This window comes from Strongylocentrotus purpuratus, unplaced genomic scaffold (assembly GCF_000002235.5).
Source record: "Strongylocentrotus purpuratus isolate Spur 01 unplaced genomic scaffold, Spur_5.0 spur5_scaffold_14, whole genome shotgun sequence".
Classification (NCBI taxonomy): domain Eukaryota; kingdom Metazoa; phylum Echinodermata; class Echinoidea; order Camarodonta; family Strongylocentrotidae; genus Strongylocentrotus; species Strongylocentrotus purpuratus.
In genome coordinates this window covers 12,607,128-12,623,538 of record NW_022145599.1, presented here as the reverse complement: position 1 = coordinate 12,623,538, position 16,411 = coordinate 12,607,128, and the positions used below count along the sequence as shown (strand labels likewise).

Sequence of the window (16,411 nt, the reverse complement as noted above, 5' to 3'; positions counted from 1 at the left end):
GACCATGTCAAAATGTTAAATAGTATTTAAAAAAATTATTCTCATTTTCTTGTTAATGTTTATATTTTTTTCTTCTGCAGATATCTGACTGGAAGATTGATTTCACAATCTCTGGTAGCACAGACAAGGAAGGGTGGCAATATGCAAAAGAGTTCAAACAGTAAGATCTGAATTCAGCCCTATTTAAAATTATATTAATAATACAGTGATAATATAGTGAGTGCTCTCGAAGGGGACGTCCACCCTGATATTAATTTGGCTTTGATAGAAACAGACAAATATGACGAGCAGGTCTGCTAAAGTTTGAGCAAATTCCGATTAAAAATAAGAAAGTTATGAATTTTTGAAGTTGCGATCAATCAAACACAAATAGGCAAGTCTGTGACATATCTTGTGAGCTCCTCTCCCATTTGCTCTGCACATAACATTTGAGTGTGACTTTGAGTTTATTAACAACAACAATAAGAACAAGTAAAACATAATGTATCAACATGATTACATGAAATATAACAATATCACACAAGATAAATAACATTACAAGTGAATAAGATAAACATTGTTTTACAAAGTATGTCATATACAATTGCAAGAAAGATTATATGTACATTTTTGTTGTTATAGGGGGTACCAGAAGTTAGCACAAGTGCTGGTTGAGTCTAGTTCCCTGTCTTTGGCCAGAACTGTTGGTACTATACTATATCACATATATATAACACATAAACTATATAAGGAAAGTAAACAAGGAAATAGAACAGTCTGCCTGACTGATTCACAACTGTGCACCATCTATCAGTCAAACCAAGAAGCTTCATTTGGGCAAGCTTTTGTCCGAAAGAACTACATAAAGACTAGAATAGCCTATTATGCAAATAGCCATTCAACTTTTCAACTTGAACTGTTCAAAGCAGGGGACATCAACCCCAACCCTGGACCAACTACAATTGACAGTGACACCTCACAGAAATGTAAACAGTTGTACTACCCTCAACGGACAACATTCACTGGTTCAGAACTACACCGCTTAAAGAACATCACTGGTTATCAGCGACTTCCAAGTGATGTATATGACAAAGTGAAAGCCCTAGGTATTAGTTGCAAACCTCCAACTAAAAGGGGTACCAGGGGAGGTGTTAAGACGAAAGCCTGGTTAAGGAGTCAACTTTCTGGAACACGACTCGGACCAGTTGTTGATGGAAATGATGAAAGAAAGAAAGTTGCTCACTGTCCGATTCCAGTTTGTGTTCGGCCCCACACTCGAAATTCGTACACGCATGAAAGGCGGAATGGTGTTAACTTCGATAATCTTAAACTTGTAGAGACTCTATCAAATGCTCCGTCACCTGTAGCACTTCATCTATGGAATGCCAGATCTGTGAGGAATAAAACCACTGAACTATATGACTATGTACTTCAAAATGATGTTGACATCATGGTCATTACAGAGACATGGCTCCGTGAAAGTGATCCTACTGTCATAACCGAATTGTCGCCACCCGATTTTTCCTTTCACAATGTTGCTCGTCATGGTGATGCTCATGGAGGTTTGGGTTTTCTGTTCAGAACTCACCTAGATCTCAGACTGAAGCAGATTGAATTTTCCCCTAAAACTTTTGAATTTGCCTGTGTTGTAGACAGGTGTGAACAGTATCGTATCATTGCCGTATATAGGCCTCCACCTTCTACGACTAATGGCTTTACAGTAAAGGCCTTTCTCGATGAGATTGATGAATTCTTAGGCTTATGTTCAATGTTGGGCAGTCGCGTCATCATTCTCGGGGACTTCAATGTACACGTTGATAAGGCACATCTACCGACCCCACGCCAGTTTCTGGAATCAGTCACTTCATCTGGCTTCTCCCAGCTCGTTGAAGAACCTACTCATGATGGTGATCACACGCTGGACTTGGTCATTACGAAGACTGGAGATGACATAGTCTGCAATTACAACGTCATTGACAAAGGCATGTCAGACCACTTTGTAGTGCGTTGCAATCTGAATATCCAGACACCCCCTTCGAGTACTGACAGAGTGCTTATCAAATCCAGAAACTATCGCCAGATTGACAGTGAGAAGTTTCTAGCTGATCTTTCATCACGTTTTGCGGATTTTCCGGAGAGTGATGTAAACGACATGCTGACTTCCTTGTATGGTGCTGTCCAGGGAGTGCTGAATCAACATTGCCCAGAAACGACGCGAAGACGGAAACAAAGACCATGTGCTCCGTGGTATGATGACAGTGTGATGGCAAGTCGACAACTAAAGAGAGCGCTGGAGTCAAAATGGAGAAAATCCAAACTTGTTTCGGATCGACAGAATTACATAAATCAAAAGAATAAGCTAAATGTTATCATTCGGAAAGCTAAGCGTAATTATTACACAAATGTTATTCTTGAGTCTAACTGCAGGAATATGTTTTCAACAGTCAGTTCATTACTGGGTCGTTCAAAGCATGTCCTCCCAGTGTCCGATGAACCGCTTCGCCTCTGCAATGATTTTGCCAATTTCTTTGAGGGCAAGGTTAGGAGTATCAGACGGTTACTTGATGCACATCCACCTAATCAGCAAACAGTGTGGACTGTTCCAGATCCGGATAATGTTCCTCCTCTTGGTCCAGTAGCGGATGACGACTTACTGCTGGCTTTAACACCAGTCAGCGATGAAGATGTGAAGAGGGTCATAAAGAAGTCTGCAAACAAGTCCTGTGACCTGGATGTCATGCCAACCTGGCTGCTTAAAGCTAATTCAGAGGTAATGGTACCCGTTATCACGTCAATCATAAACTGCTCGTTAGTGAATGGAGTTTTCCCTGACAAACTTAAATATGCAATAGTTTTTCCTCACCTGAAAAAATCTTCGTTGGATTCTTCGGAACTTAAAAACTATAGGCCTGTATCTAATCTTGCTTACATATCCAAGGTGATTGAGCTCGTGGTGTCCTCAAAACTGACAGCCCATGTCGAAGAGCTTAGCTTACAAGATGAATTTCAGTCGGCATACAGGAGACATCATAGTACTGAATCTGCACTAACCCGTGTTAGAAATGATATTCTATGTGAAATTGATAAAAGGCGTGGTGTGATACTAGTTTTATTAGATTTAAGCGCAGCCTTTGATACCATTGACCACGGATTTTTGATTGATAGGCTTTCCTCAGAATTTGGAATACGTGACACGGCTCTGCAGTGGTTTCGGTCGTATCTTAACTGTCGGACCTATCGGGTTCGCATAGATAGCACTTACTCTGATGTTCATACTTTAGATTATGGAGTTCCACAAGGGTCCGTACTCGGCCCGCTCCTTTTTACGCTATACGTCAAACCTTTGGGAAGAATTATTAGTCGCTACGGTCTTAGATATCATATGTATGCTGACGACACACAAATATACACAAGTTTCAACCCCAAAAGTCTTGCAAATTTTCAAGAAGAAATAAGTAAACTGGAACAATGTATCTCTGAAATTAGTATATGGATGACCTTAAATAAACTCAAACTGAACGAAGGAAAGACGGAACTACTGCTGGCCATGTCACCAAAGCTTAGACATCACTTACCGCGTGATATAAGTATAAACATAGGAAATGGTAGAGTACAAATGTCTGACAATGTCAAAAACTTAGGTATTTTCTTTCAATCTTCAATGTCCATGTCTAAACAAATTACTGCTTTGTGTAAATCGCTTAACTTTCATTTGTACAATATTTCTAGAATCAAGAATCTGTTGACCTCTGATGCGTGCCATCATGTCGTAAGATCATTAATCCTCAGTAGAATAGACTATGCCAACTCTCTTCTTTTGAATGCTAATGTGACAGACATTCAAAGATTACAACGAATCCAAAATCGTGCTGCCCGGGTTGTTTTGGGAGGGAGCAGGTATGAATCAGCATCTCCTCTACTTAAGCAATTACACTGGTTAACCGTAAATAACAGAATCATATACAAAGTTTCCCTAATTGTCTACCAATGTTTGAATAATTGTGCACCAATGTATCTGTCTGTGCTTCTACATACTCCTCCTAGACTTCAATACAACCTCCGCTCTTCTAACGACCCCACGCTCCTCCGATTACCACGTATCAATTCAAGATCGGGGGAGTGTAGTTTCTTTTATTATGGCCCCAAAATTTGGAATACCCTCCCTTTCGACCTCCGTACCTCTCCCTCAGTTGAAATTTTCAAGAAAAAACTAAAAACGTACCTCTTCAATAAGTAAATTGTAATTCTAATATTTTTGTTTGTTATTATAATTACTCTTTTATACATGTATTATCTTGTGTTTACTATGTCATTATTTCTGTAAAGCGCTTCGAGCAATTCGTTGGATGTTGCGCTATATAAAAGACAATTGTATGTATGTATGTATGTATTTAGAAATATTCCTCACTGCATACAGTGTAAATACATGTAAGTCAAATGTATGTCGACTTCCGTATCAGAAACAAAAAAAATATCATTATCTAATGCAAAGATATTTTTAGAAATTCTCTAATCTGAGATTTCGTATTTGCCATTTCAAGAAGTCTTAACTTTTGTTTAACTTAAAGTATTTAGATGATTCATTAATCCCTTCCGAAAAGCATTTAGATCTTTTTGCTCTTAAAATCATGTGGAATACTTTGCCATATTTTCACGCCCATAAATGATATTGAGAATTGACCGTGTGTGGTTTTGCATTTAGGCAGATATAGTTGTCCATGTTCTTTCCTCTTGTGCCATATCTGTGCATTATTACCTGGCAGTATTCAATTAAGAATTAGGGAGTGAGGAAGATTGCCATTTTATAGGTCATACAGATGAAGGTTGAGACCGATAGCGTAAAGAAGAATAAGAAGAAAAAGAGACTGCATTTTAATGGGGAAGGGAAAGAGGATACAATGGAGATATATGGCCCATATTTAGACATTGCCTAATTGTCTTCTACAAAATATATTGTTGTATACTGTACATCGACAGCACCATCAACAATAGGGTATACATGTCTTTTCATTTCAGTTTCATTGATAATAGTTGCTAACAATGCTATATTAATCATGATTTGTGTCTAATTTCTTCTATAATCCTTTCCTTGCTACCCAGTGATACCCCTAGCAGTCTAATCCTTCTGGGATTAGCACTCTTTCCTATTCCCATGAAAATGCCAGGCATAGTTCAGGATGATGCAAGGTACTTTCTGTGAAAAATATTAATGTATAGTCCCACTCCTATGTTTTCATTTAACCTCTTGTTAAAGACAGATGATTGTCCTTGTCCTTGGGTAATATATCACTGTTCATTTTGAATTTGAATCCTGATTTTTTTTTTTGGTTTCTGTATCTTTTTTGCCCCAATTAATTCTCCATGTGCATGACTGTGTATTTGATGCAATTGCCTAGTACAATATTTAAACAGTAAATGTCATTAGTTCTCTTTTAAAACAGCGACCCCCCAATTAAGTTTTGGAGAACAGGAAAAAAAATATAATGCATACATATTTTTTTTACACTAATGAGATGTGATACCTAATGGTCTAGGCTACCCCCTGGCTTTAATATAGCATGAAATTAGAAGAATTGCCTGGTACAAGTCATTTATCAATTTTTTTATTTTTGGTTTTGAATTTTTTATATGTGGTAGTAGCTTTACACTGCCTATTAATTTACCTTCCTTTTAGTCAAAGCTTTTTCTCTTTGTACCTAGCGCTATTCATACAGCTCTTGAGTTATGTTGAAGAGAATCATATTTGTATAATTTATATCCTGTTTGATTTCATCACTTCATTTTGACCCTCCCCCCCTCCCCTCACAGACACACACAATTTATTTCACCATTATCATGCATTTCTCCTTGTAAAAACTTAAGGATAATTATTCAACCTATCGACAAAATTTGTATTTGTTAATATGGTGAAGGAGGATACCATTGAATCCTGGAATGAAACGCTCAAAGTTTAAGTTGCCAATTTAGATTATACGCTACTTTTGAACAAATAGATGCATAGGAAGTTTAAATATTTATATTATTTCATCCTGATTTATATGGCAATGTTTTTTTCTTTTCCTCTTTTTAGTTGGTACATTAGATATCTTAGGATATGTTGTCAAGGGACTTTTAAGCTATTGATTATTTTGAAAAATCTGTTATACATGTAAATATACTATTTTCATTTCTTATTTTGGTTTATTTGTTTACACTATAGTAGCAACTTATTGGTTAACAATATCTTGAAAAATTTCAAGTGTTTTCAAAATCAATTTGGTGTTGTGGGTTTTTTTTTTGTAAAGAGAATTTCATAATGGTTTGTTAAACTACTGCTTTTATTAATATCACTATTTGATAATGTGTATCATGGATTAACATTTTGTTTTATTTTGTAGGTGGTTGGGTAGGATGATTCATTACAGCTAGGACCATCTGTCAAAGTGACTATGAAATTAAGATCGCCAATAATTTTATGTAGAATCTTGTGCACTTTGTTGTAGTTGTGAATGTAAGGCTGCACCATTGCACCCTAAATCACTAGTAAATGGTGACCTTGTGCAGGTACATGTAGTTTCCCTTTACACACATCCTTGTTACATGTACAAACCAAACACATGAATTGCACATCGTCTTGAACGCAAAAAAAAAGCCAAAGATGATTTTGTTTTACACTCACCAAAGCACTTCGTAAGTAAACAGGGCACATGCAGATTGTCTATCTTGTATTAATGTGATGTTATTTGGTTTCCTTATTGATTATTAACATGGATGTGACAAAAAATTGTAGTACATTGTTATGATGAGTGATCGAATACAATGTTTATTTTTGTATTGTTATGTTTCTTTGTTAACAGCACCAAGGCATTTCATAAGGATAGAAGATGGAACGACTATGTGAGAAGAAGGCGATAGGTCAGGTTAGAAATAGTTTTGTTCACATTAAACCCTTGGTCAGATGCGATGGGATAATCCGCCGCACAAAGAATGGTGGCGTTTCTCTTTAAATGTATTGACTTTAAGTGTTAAAAGATATGAAAATGTGAACCGTATTGCATTTTACGTTGTCCTTTATACAAACTGCCGCGGTTATGCCTCATATATCTGAACAAGGCTTTATAGAGGTGTCTTGGTCTAGTGGATATGTCATTTGACTTTGGATCACATTGTTTGTGGCTCGATTCCCACCACAAGACATTAGTCTACAGTTGCCACACTCCACCCAGTTGTAGTAAGTGGTTACTTGGTGGTTCTCGAATGCATACATTTTTGTGTTTCTTTATTTAATGACTATCTTTATACTTGCAGGAGATGTCAAATAAAGACGTCAGGTCCATGGAAACAAATGCCGAACCTTGGACTCAAAGATGTCTCCCTACAGGTTGATACGGACGAAGAATGGGATGGACCCATTGCATTGTGGGCCATCGGAACCAACGGTGATGTCGTGACAAGGCTAGGGGTGACAAGGGCGTGTCCTGAGGTGAGAAAGGTTTTTATTTCTCAGGGAGGATTAGAAAAAATAAGGCCTATCATGTTTTAATATATATTTGTGTATGACACACTGTGCAACAAAGCATAGTGGTTCATGTATAGTGTACTGCATTAGGTCATTTTCCAAGTAATTTTGATGAATTAACATCTTTGGTTTGAGTGCCAGATTGAAATTACCATCAGTTCTGCGATTAATTAAAATACTTTGGACTCTCGCAACTACTAATACTCGAGTTTACGAAGGAAACATTCATAGGCATATAAAATTACAGTATTTACTTGATTACATTTGTGTCGTTCGGAATATGATGCAAAAATACACAAGAATTCTTTAAAAAGAAGGCATTTTCACAATAACAAATTGCTAATTCTAACGACTTTAGTACATGTAAATTCTAAAAACAAACGGTATTCATTCTTTAATTTTTCTTAGTGTAAGTGCCATATTTGTGGGAATTGCATTGAAAATGACATGACAAGGATTGTTGCAATTGAAGAAGAAAAACAAAACTAGATGAGAGTTGAGCTTTCGTTCTTGAATTATTTCATTTTATCAGGGTACAGCATGGATGCATGTACCTACAGATCAACCATTCCAATCCATCTCGGTCGGAGGAAAGTTCAGAGTCTGGGCTGTGGCTCGGGATGGCTCAGCGTTTTATCGTAACAGAGTCAGTGATTACAATCGTACAGGTATGTAATACATCTTTATAGCATTCATAGTGCTTTGTTCTTGCTGAACATTGATACAGGTCATTTTTCCTACTACAAAGTAGATTCCAGTAATCGACAATTCCTATAGTATAATATATTGATGTGTCGTGGTGTAGTGGATATGACACCACACAGTGGATCACATGGATAGCAGATCAAGTCCCGCTGTGGCACTTAGTCCTTTGGCAAGATAGTAATCTAGATTTGCCACACTCCATCCAGGTGAAGTAAATGGGTACCTCTTGAATGCTTCCTTATTATTGTGGCTTAGTTACAACTGGGGTAATGATATGATACTTTGTATTAAGTGCAGTAGAGTATATTCTAATAGTAGCTGCTCTATATAAATGGATCTATTACAATTATTATTATTATTAAGTGGGTAAACATTTCACTCAAACCCACTCTGCCATTTATAATAACAATTAAAATAGGTTGTAGTGTCTGGAATAGCGATACATTCCTATGGACATGATCGTCGTACTCTGTACACGTTTGCCTCCATTTGACAATTTGAATTTCATGAGTATCTGACGGGCGAGCTGAATGTCTTTGGGCATGATGGTAACCCACTTGGCGTGGATGAAGCAAGAAATCAGTTTTTATGTTCACCCTATGCAGGAGATACATGGTTTCATATTGCTCCACCGTCAGTCGCCCCTTTGAAACAGATTTCGGCTGGCAAGTGCTCTGTATGGGCTATTGATACACAAAGTAAGTTGAAAACACACTGCTCAAATCAATATTATGAAAAGAAAACGATATACCTTAGGAAAATATTATTTCAATGGTCCATGCCTTGCATACCTTGCATGGTTCATATGAGCGCAAAATCAATGTCAAATATTATTGTTGTAAATTATTATTATTTATAGAAAAGTAAACTTACATGTATATGATTTAAATGTTACAAACTACTGCAGAATTTCCTACAGCGTTTCATAAAGAGCAAAAAGAAAGTTGATGTGTAGAGTCAGTTCATATGATTCTTAACACTTGTGCATGTAATTGTCTAAGGGTGGAAAGGGTGAATAAAGAGTCCTAATTTTTTTCATTTTTGTATGCCTTATAGAATGTGATGAATTGAAATGGTAAATAGAGGGAACAAAACGGCACACTAGCCTAAATCAGTTTCACGTTAAAACAGTCGATTACAGAATTTACAGGTGCTACAAATCTTAACCATTATGTCTGTTTTTGCAGTGAACCTATGGTATCGTCAGGACATCACTCCGACCTTCCCAGAAGGCACCAAGTGGATCCACGTTAGTTCTAGGGTCCGTAAAGTATCCCTTGGCCCTCAAGATCAGGTATTAATCATCCGTCATCGCTTCACTTAACTCTCTATTTTCTATGCATCAGAAGATTGATAGTTGTAAACGTTATTTGTGACAAAAGTCAACTGCGGCGGTTCCCTTTGTGTAACATTGGTCAATCAATGCAGGTGAAGGATTAATTTATTTTTCTTGTTCATGCTGAAGGTAATATCATTTATTGAAGAAGAAAAAAAAGAAGAATTGTTTCAATGGTCTTTCAAATTTTTTAACAATTTCAGTTCTAGGTTTTAAATGTCAAATGGAAAAAGACCATCATGTACCATCTGAGATATAAGTTATTGCACATGTACCTTAGGTTTGTGTAAAATGAGACATTGTTTAAAAAAAATTCAAATTAAAAAATTTGATCAAAAGATGTGTGAAAGAGCCGATATAAAATCACATTCATGCTTGTAAACACAGAACTTCCTCCTCCAACATTGGAATTACAGCTAACCTAATTTAGCAACTGTTAGTAGAAATACCACCTGTCACCATCACCCGTCCATTAAGGTCACCTGTCTGTAAAGACCGCCTGTCCATAAAGACCACATTTTTTGTTTCACTCAAAGTTACAGATAAAAACCTTTACTATTAAGGGGTCTGCACAACATCCACCTGCTTATGTAGATGACATTTCTTCCTTCCCTTGAGCAGTCTTTATAAAACAGGTTTCACTATTTTGTTTCATAAGGTATGGGTGATAGCTGATCAGGTAGATGGGGCCCGTGGTGTTGTATGTCGACGAGACGGGATTGCATCGGCTAAACCCATGGGTAAAGCATGGGATAAAGGAGCAGGGGTAAGTCATATTTCATTTCATACATTCGTTCACTTACTGTCTCATTCATTCATTCATTTACTCCCGCACACTCTCAGTCAATCAATCACTCCCTCCCTCACCCACCCACTCACCCACTACCTCCCTCCCTAACTCACCCCCTCCTTCCCTCACCAACTCATTCACTCAGTTTACTGAGCCACTCCCTCCCTCTTCGCTCACTCACCCACCCACTCACTCACTCCCTCCTTCACTCACCCACTCACTAACTATCTTGCTTCCTTACTCACTAACTTACCAACCGACTCACTCCCTCCCTCCCTCATCCACCCACCCACTCCCTCACTCATTCAGTCACTCCCTCCCTTACCCACCCACTCACCCCCTCGCTCAACCCCTCACACACTCACCCCCTCCACTCAACCGCTCACTCACTCAATTACCTCCTTACTCACTACCTCCCTCCCTCCCTCACCCACTCCCTCCCTCCCTTCCCCACCCACTCACTCCCTCCCACAACCACCCACTCACTCCCTCACCCATCCACCCACTTACTCACTCACTCCCTCCCTCACCTACTCACTCACTCCCTCCTTCACTCACCCACTCACTCACCAACTTGCTTCCTTACTCATTTACTCCCTCCCTCCCTTACCCACCCACTCCCTCCCTCCCTCCCTCACCCACCCACTCAGCCACATACTCATTTAGTCACTCCTTCACTCACTGACCCAGTACCCACTCACTCACTCCCACCTTCCCACACTCACTCGCCCAGACACCCTCGCACACACTCCCTCATCTACCCACGCATTCGCTCAGTCATGCCCTCACTCACTGACCCACTTACTCACTCCCTCACTCACTCCACACTCAAACACTCCCCTTTTCACTCACCCTCCCTACTCAACTCACTCCCAAAACACAACAATGACCATTGTACATGCCAGCTGAAATTCAAGACAAATTCCAGACCACCTCTTTTAACCCAGAGTCATGAATTATTAATGATACTGCATTGCAAAACGTTGGCAGGTGCAATATTTAATGGTATTCTCCTTTTCATCCTCTTTTTCTCTTGCCCTACCCCCCTCTCCCGATCTCTCCCCCTCTCTATCTCCTTTCCCTCTCTCCATCTCCTTCTCTCTTCCCTCTCTCCATCTCCTTCTCTCTTCCCTCTCTAACTTTTTTCATCCTCCTCTTTCTCCCCTCTCCTTGTAACCCTCCACTCCCCCTCTCTTTCTCTTACAGGGAGGTATCATGCATCTGTGTATACGAGGCTGCACCAAGGAACTAGAGAGGGCCCCGTCGGTAGAAGATATTGCCATGGCAACCATTCAAGGAAGTGCACTGGACACCAAGAAGAAGGAGGACCCTGTGAGGCCATACACCAGCTCGGATGGAAACGCTCTCTGTTAACCATGATTATCTCTGAAACATGTGATTAAAATTTAAGTCTGTCAGTTCAAAGAAGGAGCCATATTGGTTGATCCATAAAATGCAGTCATTTGGATCACCAATCACAACCTTTGGTTCTCTTACACATGATAACATGTCGATTTATTGAAATCTGAGTGACTATCCAGTGAGTGCAGGCAATTGCACCCCTCTAAAAATCAACCAGGTCTAAGCACGGTATCCAGCGTAGTCTATCAGATTGTTTCTTATTGGTTAATCAATGGCACTCCTCCTAGGATCATCCAATCACAACATTTCTTTCTGCCGTAACCTGTCAGTAGACTGTTCCTGATTGGTTTATCAGTAAGATACAGTCGGTTGTACTCTTAGAATGAACCAATCATATGCAAAGTTCATCTTTAATCTGTCAGATAGATTCTGATTGGATGATTAGTGAGGTGCAATCAGTTGCAATCTTCCTAGAAGCAACAAACCACAGTCAAGCATCAATAAAATTTGATCAGAATTTTTCATGATGCGACTACCAGAAAACTGTGACATGACTAGAAATAAAGTTACATGAATCCAGTGGTATATTGAAAAGGTCTAGTTTTAGGAACCTACCACCAGATGAAGAAAAATGGCCTTTAACAAATGAATTTTTAATTTAAATTCCATATATATTCATTTTCTAGACTTGATAAATATTTTTACGTAATTCAAAATTAATTTGATCATCATATCTGTTGATTTGAGAATATCTCCCTCTGTGACATTATGAAAATAGCGCTACATTTTCATTTCTTACAAAGAAGTTACAGAACCTATGACTGTTAAATTTTACCTACGATAACTGAAAGATATATTTTAACACTTGCCAAGTTTCACTGACTTTGCAACAAGTCTGCATAAGGGCTTTCCTGCCGTTAATGTAAACAATAAAAAAGAGTATACTTTTTTCTTCATGAACAACATTATGGTCACAAAATGTACCTTTGTTATGTGTTGTGTGTTATCAGTTATGAAAAATTACCTGTAGTAAGCACAAGTACATGTACATGTCCCAGTTTTCTACACAGGACGGTCACAGTAATAAATATTGTAGAAAGTAAATTATTAAGAAACATACCTGAACCATTACGGTGATATCTATGTTATATAGATAATATAATATTATCTAACACAATAAATTAAACTATGCAAGGCAAACGTAAAATTAATCTGCGAGAAATAGATATGAATAAATGATTAAATGTGAATGAAATTTACACGGGAGGAATATAGGTATGATTTAATGATACTGATTTTATTGTTTGTTTTACAGCCAAGGAAGAAAAGAGTAACTATTAACCAAATACAACCAACTGCTTGCCAATTGTTTTTAGTTTAATAAAATGCTTATAATGATACTGATTTTTATTGTGACTAGTAGAAAATAGGACCATGTCATTTCAATGTCATGTTGCATATTACTTGGGCTACATAGTATGCATCAAGAAGTGCAGGTGTAGTTGTAAGTTATTTTGAAATTTGCAACATATTTTATTACCTCTATCTTTTAAAATACTTTTATAATATAGAAGTACAGTGCATATCATTATAATGACTTCTGTTTTGTTATATTTTTTATGAAAGGGAGTTTCATTTCATTACTTTTTAATAAGATTCAATACACTTTGAGAGGGAATTTTTAAAATAACACTACTCATTTGACTTTGCACTTCAATTGTAGGATATATTTTGTCAACACTCCTGCAGAAGTTAAAATATATAGTTATTGAAGAAAAATCTATAGTCGTTAATCGATTTCTATGTCTACTTATTTTAGTCTAAATGAAAGTTCACAATTTTAATTTTTTTTAAATATAAATTCAGAAGAAACAAAACAAAAGATGTTGAATTTACGCATTTTGTTTTGCCTTTTAAGCATGTTAAACCCCTGTTGCAGTAATATCATGATGAATACTTGACTAAAATAATTGATGAAAATTTAAACTTCAGTATACTTGAATGAAGCAAATATATATATATATATATATATATATATATGGATTTTAGGTAACTAAAATTTTACTTCATTGGTGCTACTTTTTGATGTCACGTTGTCTTCCATCACTTTGAAAACAATCAAAAGTTTGTGAGTTATTTTCTATACCAGAAAATATGAAAAGATTCCCACTTTCCTTGTATTCATACACCAAACATAATCTACTTTTTATGTCTCACTGTATTTCAGTTTTTATTTTGTAGAAATTACAGAAATATCTATACACATGTTCTGTCCTTTATTATTATTTGTACAAATGTATACATGTAGAGTATAACCTGTCTTAGTGGCCACTTCTCTATAGTGGCCAGTTTTCTTGTTTGCGTTGGGTGGCCTTTAAAGACAGGTTTGACTGTACTTATGTACAGTTTCATTAGTTTTGAACTAGTGTACTTGTACATTGTATGTGTACATGTAGTTCTGTAATTTTTGTTCGATAGAACTTGTTTTCTTCTTAAGGTTCTAATATTGAAGCTGATTGAAATTGTCCTTTAAAATGTACGAAGGTACAAGTCATAGAAAGTACTTTAGTGCAGTGTACAGTTTCAATACAAAACAAATTTAGTTTTGAGATGCTCATGCGGAAACGATAAAAGAAGGATGTAAAGAAAGATTTGTAAAATACAAGTGCATATAATTATTTTGAAAATAAGGTAAATGCTAGAAATTACATGTTTATTGACACATGTAAATTAAAGTGCAATATTTTCATGCTGGGTCTTTATAAATTATGTACATGAAACTTTAACAGTATCATATTTTTATGTTGAATAGTAGATTGTATTACATAAAATGATGACATCAGCTGATGAAATACTTATAAGATTAGATATCTGCCACTTTAAAGAGTTGATTTATATTCCAACCAATAAAAAAGTGCAATAATAATTGTTATTTCATGCGTAGCCCTTAGTTTTTGAATTAAATGTGTCCCATATTTCTATAGTGATTGTTCATCTCAGTTACTGTATATTCAATGATTATTGTTATGTATACTAGTTTTTATGTACTTTGGATTATTCCAGTAAAATTTGGATTATGCTTTCGTGATTTGCAATCAGTGCGATTTTCAGTTGTAGTAGTGTGTTGGTTCTCGGTTATTCAAGTAGGACTAATTTTTCATTAACTCTTTTCGAGAAAAAAATTGTGACAATGTTGTTTACTCTTTATAGATAAATTTCATCTCTTTTCAGAAATCTATTGATTAATCTCTGTGACTCTTTAATAGATCAAACAATAAAGTTCTGAGAGGAAGTATCAAAAATTGATTAAGAATAAACCATATTGTCCCAATCATGTCTTGAAAAAGGGTAAACCTACAAAGAACAATTATTCCTACTTCATGGGAAACAGTGTATATTTACAACTAATTTATATACAGGTATGCTACTTAATTACACATGCCATTGTCTTAAGTATTCCTTTTCTGTCTCTGTTGCTTTCTTTTTGTTACTTTCTCTGAAATTGTCGCTGTGTACGACGGCCTTGAAATTTGGATCATTGTGTGGTAGTTTTTTAGTCTTTTATTTATATGTACACATGTAAAAAAATATATTTACCCTAAGTACAAGTACAGTGTGGAAGTAGGCAAATTGTAGTTAAATTTCTCCAACTTTAATAAGTTGATAAACAGTAGAACTTTTGTAAGTGAGGCCCTTTAGGAGAAAATAATGGATGACAGGGATCTTTGTTTGCTTTCAATTGATTTGCTATACCATTATTCAGGTGGAATTCAAAATATTCTGTATGTTTTATTTTCCATTTTTAACCTCTTTTAAAAGAAGAGTGATTTTATGTTTACAGTCATCGTTTGTTGTTTTTATTTCTGTAAAATAAAATTAAACAAAATACATACAAAGTAATCAATATGATCATACAGAGAAAAAAGGAAATAAATACGGTTGGTAGCCCATTTTCAGCTGCAACTATATTGTTGCCGCTGGTCTTCCATGGGGCCACTTTAGTGTTTTCTGTTTCATCAATGTCGTTGTGTTTATTGAATGTCTACTTTTCTTTATTGTATTATAAAAATTATCATTATTTATAACATACTCTTAAAAGTCACTAAAACCATGTACATGTACACAATTGTGATAGGCGCACCTGTCTTTCTTTCAAAAGTCGAGTGACTCGAAAGGAATTTAAAATATTCCCCTCAAATTAAGATATCCTCATCTTGTCAAAACAGATATTTTTTGTAATGATTTTTAATGTTGATTTTAAAAGCTAGAGTTACGGAAAATCAATAATCTGAACCTGTTCTTCTCTGTAATTTAGATATTTCCCTCAATTTAAGATATCCTCATCCTTTCGAAAAATGATTATAATTGTAATGATTTTTAATAATGATTTAAAACCTATAGTTATGGAAATCAATATTGTGAAACTGTCGTTCTCTGTTATAATCTGTATTAATGTCAACACTTCGCCTACGCGTAACGAGGTGCTTGACTCATGTACTTGAGTCAAATGTAATTTTCTGGAAAATATATCATGTTTTGTTTTGTACTGATTATTCAACTCTATGCATGACATGAAGTGATTCTAACTTGCCTATAATTATGAAAATAATAAAAGTAGAACTCTGAAAAAATGAGCAGAAAAGTCCAGCGTGTGATGTATTTCCATTATCTTCTTAATAATAATAATAATACATAACATTTATTAGGCGCTTAATACTGATGTTTCTAAGCGCACAGTGTT

At 36.2% G+C, this 16,411-nt stretch overlaps 1 protein-coding gene across 1 annotated transcript; it reads left to right on the top strand.

The window, feature by feature from the left end:
- Nucleotides 1-59: 59 nt before the first annotated feature.
- Nucleotides 60-16,310, top strand: LOC115918613 (tectonin beta-propeller repeat-containing protein 1-like; the record flags this gene model as incomplete). Its single annotated transcript, XM_030985068.1, has 9 exons — nucleotides 60-160; nucleotides 5,080-5,166; nucleotides 6,816-6,867; nucleotides 7,160-7,441; nucleotides 8,010-8,145; nucleotides 8,788-8,880; nucleotides 9,370-9,476; nucleotides 10,177-10,284; nucleotides 11,515-16,310. Coding segments are annotated over 9 exons (1,134 nt in total), but the record flags the coding sequence as incomplete, so codon positions are not given.
- Nucleotides 16,311-16,411: the final 101 nt, after the last annotated feature.